This window comes from Ictidomys tridecemlineatus, chromosome 2 (assembly GCF_052094955.1).
Source record: "Ictidomys tridecemlineatus isolate mIctTri1 chromosome 2, mIctTri1.hap1, whole genome shotgun sequence".
In the NCBI taxonomy this organism is placed as follows: domain Eukaryota; kingdom Metazoa; phylum Chordata; class Mammalia; order Rodentia; family Sciuridae; genus Ictidomys; species Ictidomys tridecemlineatus.
This window is the reverse complement of record NC_135478.1, coordinates 136,544,372-136,556,132: the sequence shown is the minus strand read 5'-3', so window position 1 is coordinate 136,556,132 and position 11,761 is coordinate 136,544,372. Positions and strand designations below refer to the sequence as shown.

Genomic DNA, 11,761 nt, shown 5'->3' with positions numbered 1-11,761 from the left:
AGCCAGACATGGAGGCACATGCCTACAATCCCAGCTACTTCAAGAGACTAAGGCAGACGGATCTCAAGTTTGAGATCCTGGGCTACTGAGCAAGACCCTGTCTCAAATTTTAAAAAGAGGACTTGGGATATAGTTTAGTAGGAAAATGTCCCTAGGTTCAATTCCCATTATTAAAACAAACAAAAAAAAAAAGAAAGAAAAGAAAAGAAGAAAGAAATCATGAGTGTGGTTCCTGAATTTAAGCAGCCATTTCAACAGAAGCCAGAAATAGAGATAGAATTATTCTGGCAGACACATTGCCAATTTCAATTAGTGGGGACAGAGAAGGTATGACAGAATGGAGAAAGACTGTCATAATTCTTGGGTTTTGTTGGATTTATCCATAAAGCTATTCACTATGAACATGCATTGTTTTTCAAGGAAAGAGAAGGACCCCAAGAACACTCAGGACTGCCACTTCCATTACAGCAGGCCCTAGAGAGCAAGGCTGCCTTCACCCAACAGAGCAGCATAGGGAGAGCTGCCACAGAGATCCAAAGAGATGGGGCTACCCCTCCATGCCATAGGGATGGCGATTCCACTCCAGGGGGTCTGGAGGGTAGAACATCAAATGAAAGAGAATTATTCCAAAGCCTGAAAATCTAATGGTATTTGCCTCACTAAGTTTTGGACTTCAGAGGGATGTATCATCCCTTTCTTCTTTCCTATCTCCCATTTCATAGTGAAAATGTCTGTTTTATGCCTGTCTCGCCATCGTATTTTGGAAGCATAGATTGTTCTGGTTTCACAGGTCACAGCTAGAGAGGAATTTTGACCTGGGATGAATTATAATCCAGGTATCACTCAAATATAATTTAGGTGATGTTTAGATGAGACTTTGGACCTCGGACTTTTAGATTTGATGTTCCTGTGTGATGAAACAAATATGTATGAAGCACTGCTGCTATAAACTGAAGTACAATGGTTGTCTAAGAGAGGTAGTTAAGCCATTTTTTGAGAGGCAAACTGACTTAGGACATTTTTTATAGATCACCATTTTTACTTGAAAGAATGCCTGATAGACTAGAGTTATTCAGACATGGGTATTTGACAGGCATTTCCTTGAAAATGAATGAAGTAAGAGAGCCTGTTACAACTGAGCTGGGAAAGTAGCTTAGTAGTGGAATGCTTATTTAGCAAGCAAGAAGTCCTGGGTTCAGTCAATCCCCAGTATCTTAAAAAAAAAAAGTGTTGATTGCCAATGATAAAATTTGAACTTTCTAACAAAAATTAGAATTTGGAAAAGCTGTACCCAGCACCATGAGCTTGATAGTTCCTTTCTTTTTTATTTATTTCTTTCTTCCTTCTTTTCTTTCTTTTTTTAAAAAGTAGTAGATGAACACAATACCTTTATTTTATTTATATATATTTTTATGTGGTGCTGGGGATTAAACCCAGTGCCTCACACATGCTAGGCAAGTGCTCTGACACTGAGTCACAACCCCAGCCCTTGACAGTTTCTTAATGTTTTAAAACTTTTTGGATGAGATCTGTAGTCATATTAATAAAAAATAATTTTTATACTGCCTAGTAAAATGTGTCAACTTTTGAATATTTGTATGATGTATTAAAACAATTTTCAAATGATCAATGGATGATTTTAAGAACTCACCATGAGAGCTGGGGATATATCTCAGTTGGTAGAGTGCCTGCCTCACATGCTCAAGACCCTGTGTTCAATCCCCAGCACCACGTGCACACACACACACACACACACACACACACACACACACACACACAGAATTCACTATGGATAAAAGATTCATTTAAAGTTCAAGGCAGATTTTAATGCACAGAATATAAAAAGATCATTGACATGGTTTCAGATTCCACAGTACAACAAATCTTTAGGAAATTACCACTTGAAACTTTTGGTAGTATCAAAGAATAGCCACAATGATAAAAAAAAAACTTAAAATACTCTTCTTGCCATCTATATATTGATGAGTCTATAAAAATGTGACGGTTTGGATCTGAAATGCCTCCTGTCAATCGCCCATGTGTTAGAAGCTTGGTTGATCCCTACTGTGTTGTTGAGAGCCACAGCCAAAGGGGCCCCAGCAAACTCCCAGTGCCAGTGAAGACAATGTAAAATGTTAAGAAAATTGTTTTCTTTTAGTGTCTTCTGGAATGTTACCTAATTTTTTCTTTAGTCATTATTGCCAGAATTCCTATCTTCATCCCAGTGCCGGTGAAGACAAAGATAAAACCAATCTACAGCTTCTGCAATAGCCATCACTGAACCGCTTGCAGAACTTGCCTGGACTATGTATCACTTGTATGCATTGTGAATTCACCTGTATGCACTGTGAACTATCTGTCGGTGCATCGACTTGTGGTAGTGTTGGGGTATTTTTGCTAATGATGTCATCGGTGGTACAATTTTCCCAAAAGGATCCGTCAATTGGCTTGGTGTATCTTCCTCCCTTCTGCTTGTCAAGATCGTTCAGCTAAAACTTGGGGGTCAACAGAGGTGAGGCAAAGAACCTCACCACCACCACCACCACCACCACCCCTCCCCCCGCTGGTACCTCTCCACAGGTGTGGCTGTATACTGGACCGGTAGTCAATGACGGGTAAGATCCAATTACAATGGTACCAACCTAAGATAGGAGGCTGACGCCCTGAGGTCAGCTCATCCAATGACGGGTAAGGACCATATGTAGTATTGGACAAAACTAAGGCAGGCAGGGTCCCTAAGCCACATGCTTGTTGTTTAAACAGAGAGGGGGAGATGTTGAGAGCCACAGCCAAAGGGGCCCCAGCAAACTTCCAGCTGCCAGCAAACTTCCAGCTGCCGGCTGATGATTGGCTCACAGCGGCCCTAGCAACATCTAGCTGATTGGCTCCTCTGAGGTGATGCTCATTGGGCTGTTTCCCTGCCCTTTCAGACCACGGAGCTGCTCATTGGGGGACTTCTTTGGCTCCGCCCACACGACCCAGTCAATCGGCCTCAAGAGCAGGAGGATTGTGGGAGGTGGAGAGGCTGGTGTTGGTGGGAGAGGCTTGTGGGAAGCCGGTGGTGGCAGTTGGGCTCTGAGAGTTTTTTCCTGAGGAGCTGTTTTGTTTGGCATGTGTAGTTCAGAAAAATAAAGTTAGTTTCTTTTGACAAGTGGCTCCTGAATTGTGCCCAGCCAGACTGCAGCACTGTGTCATTGTTAGAAGGTGGTGGAACCTTGAAGAGACAGGGAGTAGTTGGAGGATGTGGGTAATTGGGGGCAAGCCCTTGAAGGAGATATTGGAACCCTAGCCCCTTCTTATCTCTCTTTTTGCCTCTCAGCTACCATGAGAACAGGCCTCCTCTGGCATGTGCTCCACAGTGATGTACTGTAGGCCCAAAACAATAAGGCCAAGTGACCATCTACTAAAACCTCTGAAATTGCAAGCCAAAATAAACCTTTCCTTATTTTCAGTTGATCATCTCAGGTATTTTGTCACAGTAACAGAAAGCTGACTAATGCAATAGATTTTTTTCAATACTTAAACCATACATTGCAACAGACTGAATAAAGAAGCAGACATGAGACTCCAACTTTTAGTAAGTTACACATAAAAGAATTTTAATTTTGTAATATAATACAAGGTCAGTTCTTTTTGCTAAATGTTTTTCTGTTTTGGAAAACATAGGGTTCCTTTTCTTTTCTTTCTTTCTCTCTTTCCCCCCGCCCCTGCCCCAGTACTGGGGATTGAACCCAGTTGCACTCTACTATTGAGCTGCATCCTAAGCTTCCACCCACTTTTTGAGACTAGATCTTGTTAAGTTGCTGAGGCTGGCCTTGTACTTATAATCTTCCTACCTCAGCCTCTGGAGTAGCTAGGATATAGGTATGTACCATATAATAACCATGACAAGATTATTTATTTTTAAAATTTTTGGCGGTTTGGTGGAGACCCCGGACAGTGGGAGTCTCAGGCCCAGAGCCCCAGCCAGATTGGAGGAGCCGGGGTGGGACTTCCGGCGCGGCCGGCGCCCAGTGTCCGGTGTCCCTTGGGCCGCTGCTGGCGCGTGAGACGGGTTGCGGTGCCCTTCGTCTGTGCGGCTGGGTTGGCTCTTGACGACCGCACGCGGAGTGGGGGGAATGAATGATGGCAGTTCGCCGTGCATTAAAAGCTGTTTTGGTAGACCTCAATGGCACACTTCACATTGAAGATGCAGCTGTGCCAGGCGCACAGGAAGCTCTTAAAAGGTTACGCAGTTCTTCTGTAATTGTTAGGTTTGTGACCAATACAACCAAAGAAAGCAAGCAAGATCTTTTGGAAAGGTTGAAAAAACTGGAGTTTGATATTTCTGAAGATGAAATATTCACGTCTCTGACTGCAGCCAGAAGTCTAGTAGAGCAGAAGCAAGTCAGGCCCATGCTGCTGGTTGATGATCGGGCATTACCTGATTTCAAAGGAATACAAACAAATGATCCTAATGCTGTGGTCATAGGACTGGCACCAGAACATTTTCATTATCAAACTCTGAACCAAGCATTCCGGTTACTCCTGGATGGAGCGCCTCTGATAGCGATCCACAAAGCCAGGTATTACAAGAGAAAAGATGGCTTAGCCCTGGGGCCTGGACCCTTTGTGACTGCTTTAGAGTATGCCACTGACACCAGCGCCATAGTAGTGGGGAAACCAGAAAAGACGTTCTTTTTGGAAGCATTGCGGGGCACTGGCTGTGAACCTGAAGAGGCTGTCATGATAGGAGATGATTGCAGGGATGATGTTGGCGGGGCTCAAAATGCTGGCATGCTGGGCATTTTAGTAAAAACTGGGAAATACCGAGCAGCAGATGAAGAAAAAATTAGTCCACCTCCCTACCTAACTTGTGAGAGTTTCTCTCATGCCGTGGACCACATTCTGCAGCATCTCCTGTGAACCCTCCTGTGAATGTGAAGCAACTTGACACACAGCTTTCATTGTCTGGAATGGATCCCTTACCAACTTGGTGCAGCATCAGTAGCCACGAACCATTCAGAGCTGATTATGCTTTAACCCTCTTTTATTGTGCATTAATTAGAAAGAAAGGTATTGAATTGCATCCAGCTACTAAGCCTTGCTAATCTCTTTTGTTTTATTTTGTAAAAGAAGATGAGACCCGAAGAAAAGAAAAGCTGAGATTTTATGCCATTCCCTCTAAAATATTCATCAGGTTCGCAGGGCTGGGAGAGAGAAGCTCCAATGGGGAATGGTGTTCTCTGCTGTCTCCTGCTGGAAATCGGGAGGGGGATTCAGACTGTGAATAAAGATGAATGGTGGTTTGTAAATTATAAAGTGATGCGTTGAAAGGTGCATTAGCCTCATGTTTTGAAATTGAGTTCAACTGTGAGACCTAGCCAAAGAGCCAAGTGGAGTACAAGACAGAGGCAGCAAAATGAATTGTCCTTCAGACTGTCGAGTGAATTTACTTTAACAGATGTTGAAAACTAGATTTTCTGTTGAATTCCCAGCATGGGTGACTTCCTTTCTCTTCATTAGCCAGAGATGACTAATTTAAATTTAGAACCTGATTTTAATTTAAAATAATATTTCCATTAATAACCTATTCATTGCAGATACCTATTATACTGTGTAACAGTTGTTTTGGAAATTTTATGTAAAATTAAAACTATCAGTATTTTACAGATGTTTTAATTAGACATTGTTATTAACAGGAACAGTGCAGAAACTAAAATCAAGCCTTTAATGTCTTATAGACCATGCATTTTTGAAGTTAGTGTCCACCAGGGTCCTATTAACTGTACATTTGCAAGATTTCATTATTTTTGCCTCTGACACTATGGGAAAAATCTTTTAGAAGCTATTGGGACAGATTCAAGCTTTTATGTACTTGGTTACTACAGCTGTAAAATGAAATCTCGTCTTGTAGCATGGATTATTCTTCTCATGTTAAACCCACCCAAATGAAGGGGACTAAGTAGGTAATGATTTTCCTAGTGCATTTGCATACTGTGATAATCCTGGGCCTTTGCAATTGTTTTACAGGGCTCTTGGGCATTGAATTATTAGAATGTAATTGTACATCATTGTAGTGTTCACCTTATTGAAGTGCACGCTGATGTTAATGAGCTTCGGGTTTTGATGCTTGTTTAGAGATCAGCTCGGTCTTGGATGGGAGGGAGCAAAGTTAAATAAATGATAATTGGGAAAAAAAATAAAATAAAATAAAATTTTTAATATGTTATTTTTACTAAATATATAATATGTTTGTTATTGTCATGGTCAACCTATGTGGGTACGTGGATCCCCAATCAATATTTTGTTGGGCATTGAGACTGATAGTATCACATTCCACCCAGAGTATATGGAGAGATTTATTATTTATAATGAGGCTTTATAAGGAGAGCAGGGCAGCCTGCCAAGGAGGTCTATCAATGGCTGGAGAAAGCAGTTAGGGGAGACTGGCTTGGAGTTTAAAGGGTGGGACTGGGACAAGGGTTCCCTCATGTTGGCTGGGGTTTGTGTGGTCTGAACTTGTCAGTGCCAGAAGAGAGAGCATGTGAGCTTTCTTCTCAGTTTGCCCAGATATGAATCCAGTGGGAAAGGAGAAGGGGTAAAAAGAAATCAATCCCTCCAATGTAAAGAATGGTGTCAGCTATTAAAATTCCCCCTGATGTCTGATGACTAAAATATTCCAGGTATCATTTAATTGAATTTGAACTTGTGACAAGTAAGCCATTACAGGCTCTATGAAGACGATAGCATGAGGCTGTTAAAAGGAGGTGAGAGTTGTGTTGAGTGCCTTACTGAAGAACCCAGCATCAAATTTTTAGTGAAGTGGAATGTGTGCCTTCATCACTACCAATGATGTCTGGAACTTCAGAGGGGATAAGAAGTACCTTGATGAGCCTTCATACCGTGGTTTTGGTAAGTGTGGACACCTGAGTGATCTTGATTTATATTTTAGGTATCTCTGAGGCAAGATTCCCAGGGTTCTTTACCCCACATGGTACATTCTTGGATAAAGAGTTGTTGTTGCCATTGGCTGACCCAGATGGCCAGTTCCTTGGAAATAAATAACCCATGTGCCTGTAAAAATGTGCAGATAGGGTTGATTTTTCTCCAGAGGCCAGTGTTCATATGACTGCCTCAAGTCCAGACCATGTGATGACCTTTAGATCCCATCCTTGGTTAGGAATGTCCCAGCAAAGGGTTGAAAACCAGCAGTCCTCCAGCAGCTCCATCAGGCCCAATGTCTGCCAGGCTGTCCAGGAGTGTTCAGACATCCACCGCTGTTTTCACTCTGTAAATCTTGAGGGACTCTGAAGGTATCCAAGGGGTTTTTAGAGGGTGATCTCTTGCAGCATGATGGTATCTGGCAAAAGCTGAGACAAGACCCAGGGCTACTTTAAAGAGGGCCTCGGTCTCATTCTCCAGGCCTTAAACATCAATTATTGAAACTTACAAATTAGGTTGGTTATACCTGTGACAGAGGCTTGGTGGAACTCAGCAAAGGCAGCTAGAGCAGCAGGGATCAAAGTGCAAGCTCTCCTGCAGGCAGCAGCCCAACTCAAAGAGTCCTAGCCAGCAGGCAGCAGATCAAATGCATGTGTCAGCAGGCCATGGAGCCAATCAGCAGGCCAGAGCAAGAGAAGCAGGACCCTTTGTTGTCACCACTCTGCTTGCTGGGCCAATTGTTGGACTCACATCCTGCCTCCTTGGGTGACTTCAGAGTTATTTCTACAAAAATTAAATTTTTTTTTAAATTCTCAATTTTAATTTCAAATACAGTAAATATCACTAGATACATCTCACATAAACAAAAATTTTGCCTGGGTGGGGGGCATGTCCTAGGTATGTTTTAAGAGAATGAAAAGATCCTAAGACCAAAGAGTTTGAGAAACACTGACATATATTTATAAAACTGAAACAAAGGCACATGTGACAATGGTTATCCTTCTATCACGGGATGCACCCTGACGTTTTCCTCTCTTTTCCATTATATTTCAACCTCTTAAAAATGCTGGTTATGAGCACCAAAGGTTCACTAGCTGCAGCTTAAGACACTCAACCAAAGCATGAGGGTAGTATAATGTAATGTGGGGTCAGTTTTAATTTAACTTAAATATTGTTATTTAAATAACAAAAGTTTCTAAAGTCACATGAACTCTTTAGGATTGTATTCTCACTTCTAAACAGAGCTGAATTTGCCATAAAGTTAATGAAGCTCAGCCTTCACCATCTCTCACTTGTACAGGCTTCTAGAACCTTAGAACTATTTTTGTTTTTTTGGCTGGTTTGCATACCACTTGGGTTTTTTTCCTCCTCCTCCTCCCCCTCCTCCTCCTCCTCCTTCTTCTTCAGGATGGTCATGCAATGTGTATAAGCTTCAAGTTTCACAAAACCTTGATCCATACCTGATTCTAAACCATATTTCTTTTCCAGTATTTAAGCTGGGATGTTTTAAAATAATAAACTTTTTCTTGTCTAATTAGAAACAATGGTAGCAATTGGAAAAAAAGCCACTGTCATTAGGTCCCTTTTGGTGTCAAGGAAAGAAACCCACCTGAGTTAGTTATCTCAAGGAAAGGGAGTTGACCCTAAGGATACATGTGTACCGACACCAGGGAATCATCTGAAACAGTCTGTCCCTTTCTCCTGTAGTGGCCACATGATCTCTTGTCATGGTCTGCCTGCTTCTTGCTTGTGGGTCTGTCCACTCTTCCCTCTACAGTAAAGACTGTGAATCAGGGCTCTGTTTTGCCTCCACTTTGTAGGGTTGGCAATGAGCCCTTACCAGCTCTCATAGCTAATTGACTTTGTGTCTATTTACTAAGTGACAAATCCCTGAATGAGGAATCAGATGAACATAGATGAGTTTTCAAACCAGGTCACATCGGAGAGTGCTGGGCAACCTGATGCGTGTCACCCTTGGCTCAAATGCCCAAAAAGCCATAGTGGGGAGTGTGGGGGACAGAGTGGGATACAAACCTTGGTCAGTCAGGCAAGAGCTGGGCCATGGGTAGGGAGGGGAAAGTCTTCCTGCAGCAGTGGCTGGGTGTCTCTCTACATGCCAGGCATCCTGCCCACCTCTGGTCACTGCTAAAGGTCGTAGAGAGTGACCACATGAATTGGGGGAGCAGAAATGTGAAATCTCAGGGATGCTACTTACATGAAAGCATAGTGCATTCATTTGGTATTGCTCTTATCTTTGGGTTTTGTTGAGTGAATTTTTTAAAGTGAAGTGCACACAAAAAGTGAGAAACTCTTGGTTTGGACAGGAGGCTTCATGTACCTTCCAGCCCTGGCATTTCTACAGATCTGGGACTCCTAGAGATGCTCTAGCATTTTCTTTTTGCCCTTCCCTTAGTGCTCAGAAATTGAGACTTTTTAAAAAGATGTCCCATGTGTCATTTTAATACCTTGTCTTTTTTCTTCTTGAGCCAAGAGAAATGTTTTAAAGGAAAAATACTGGACCATGCTGTTTTAACCATATATATCATTTGTAAGAGTCAAGAGATAAAAGAATGAGTGTTATTGTGTTTATGTAACATAGATTTTCTCCAATTAAATTTATCTAGATAATTGCTCTCAATCTGCAAAATACAGCTTTTTAAAAACTTTAGTTTTTGTAGTGTTTTGATAATGATTTGAGTTGGAAGCATTTTAAATAACTACTTTTTTTGTTGTTGTCATTTAAAATGGAAAGTTTATTTGTTCAGTACACTAAACAGGATGCAAGGACCATCGTGACAAATATACAGAAATATGCAGATCAACATAAAACAATAATTTAGTTTAAATGAAGGGAAATATTTGTATATTATGACAACATACCCCCAAGAAGACTTTTTTGTTAAATTAATTATACACTTCAATAAAATAAAGGATAATGAATTAAGTAACATCAGCCTGTTAATTTTTTATAAAAATAAAACTCCAGCTCTTATTAATCCATGCCAATTAAAAACTATAACATTAGTAAACAAGCACAGAGAAGATGCAGTCAATTACCTTTTTTGCTTGAACAGTACAGAGGAAAATGGTTATTACAAATGCAGCAGGCATACTGTTAGGCTGAACAATCTAGAACATAGTACACTAAATTTCAGTCTCAAATTGTGCTAAATACACATCATTTGTATGGCAGATCTTGGCCTATGATATGATTTAGTGCCAAGACAGATTACAGTTCATTACAGGAACACACAGATTACTGTTGGTTTTTATGTTCTTTTTAACATATATATGTGTGTGTGTGTGTGTGTGTGTGTGTGTGTGTGTATATGTATGTATATACATATATATGTATGTGTATATGTATATATACATATGTTATATATATACACACATAATATGTATGTATGTATATATATTTATATATATGTGTGAGTGTGTGTGTGTGTGTGTTGAGTGTATAAATATATATATATTTTTGAAGCCAGGTATCCAGGAGGAATATACCGGAAGTAGTTTGGGGTGCATGGGGTAACATGAGGCTCTCCACAATGAGGTGCTGGATGAAACAGAAGAAAAGAATATTTTAAAGTGTCATCTAATTCCACAATAGCAGACTGGTTTCCCCCAATGAAAACAGAAATTTGGTGAATTTGGTGTACTGAAAAATGATAACCAAATTCCAATCATAGCACCAATTATATCTTTCCATTACAAACTCGTGAGCACATGAAACCAGTTTGAGACCATTGGCATGTTTAAATGTTCCAGAAATGTCTTGTCCAAATGCGTAGTCAGCACCACGTGGTGAAATACCCCAGCAACCACAATCATCTGGATCTGTCCATAACAGATCATACATTGGGCCCTCATGTGGAACTTCTTGTAAACGATCCAGGACTCTTACACGATCAAGTGTATCTATGGATGGAGAGAGGCCACCATGAAAGGTGGGTAGTAGTAGGTCCCTCAGAGCAGACTAAAGGTTCAATGTATGTTATAAGTCAGATATTGCTCAGACCTGTGCTTGCCGCCATCTCACATATATTCATGCATATGTAATTTAATGAATAAACTGACTTTCATGATTACATCATTTTCAAAGCAAGGCCTTGTTTTAGGAAAGTGTTGAGTTTAACTAAGGATACTTTGCTTTATATGATATGAAATTCCCTTCCTGACCTGTCACAGTTCTTAAACATATGGTTATTTTAATCTGATCAGAAGCACTAGAAAGTTAAGAAGATATGGAATGTTTTAATCACAAATGGGAGTTCTTCAAAGGTATTTGGTGGAGTGAAGTTGTATAAAGGATGTATAAATGCTGCAAAAACAGACTGAAATATTTTGATGATATCAGAAGGAAAAAAGGGGGTGTTTAGGATGCAAATTTGGAAAAACAAACAGTGAGAGATTGCAGCTTGTATGGTTTTGGGGTGTCAATATACCTAGTGGCTTTGGTCCTGGCCTCCATGTAGTGTTGCACTCAGGAAAGAGCCTTCCACATTCTTAAAGAAGGTGGACACAGCAGAGGGGCAGCCTGGGAATATCTCAGTGGCTCAGCATCTTTCTACCTTGCACATGTGCTTGGTAGTGACAAGCAGATGAAGCTCTTTGCTCCTGTGATACCATCACAGCATTCTTTGGAGAGTTTTAAAGTAGATGCCACACTTCTAAGGATAAACCATACCTACCTTCAGGAGTCACTGGCCATCCCGTGTATATCCTGAGTGTCCATTTGCAAAGACATTGGTATGAGTTCCATGATGGCTTATTTCAAAATGCTTCTTAGACAATTCCTCAGAGGACACCATATTTTTTTCTTGTAAATTCACTT

The 11,761-nt window shown here is 40.8% G+C and overlaps 1 protein-coding gene across 1 annotated transcript; it reads left to right on the top strand.

The window, feature by feature from the left end:
- Window positions 1-3,991: 3,991 nt before the first annotated feature.
- LOC101976113 (haloacid dehalogenase-like hydrolase domain-containing protein 2) lies at window positions 3,992-6,095 on the top strand. The gene has a single exon (XM_040291855.2). It carries the CDS (start codon window positions 4,123-4,125, stop codon window positions 4,903-4,905), a length of 783 nt encoding a protein of 260 aa, XP_040147789.1. The 5' UTR covers window positions 3,992-4,122; the 3' UTR covers window positions 4,906-6,095.
- Window positions 6,096-11,761: the final 5,666 nt, after the last annotated feature.

Excerpts from the sequence above, each read along its gene's own strand:
- LOC101976113 (XM_040291855.2), top strand. The coding sequence starts at position 4,123 with ATGATGGCAGTTCGCCGTGCATTAAAAGCTGTTTTGGTAGACCTCAAT.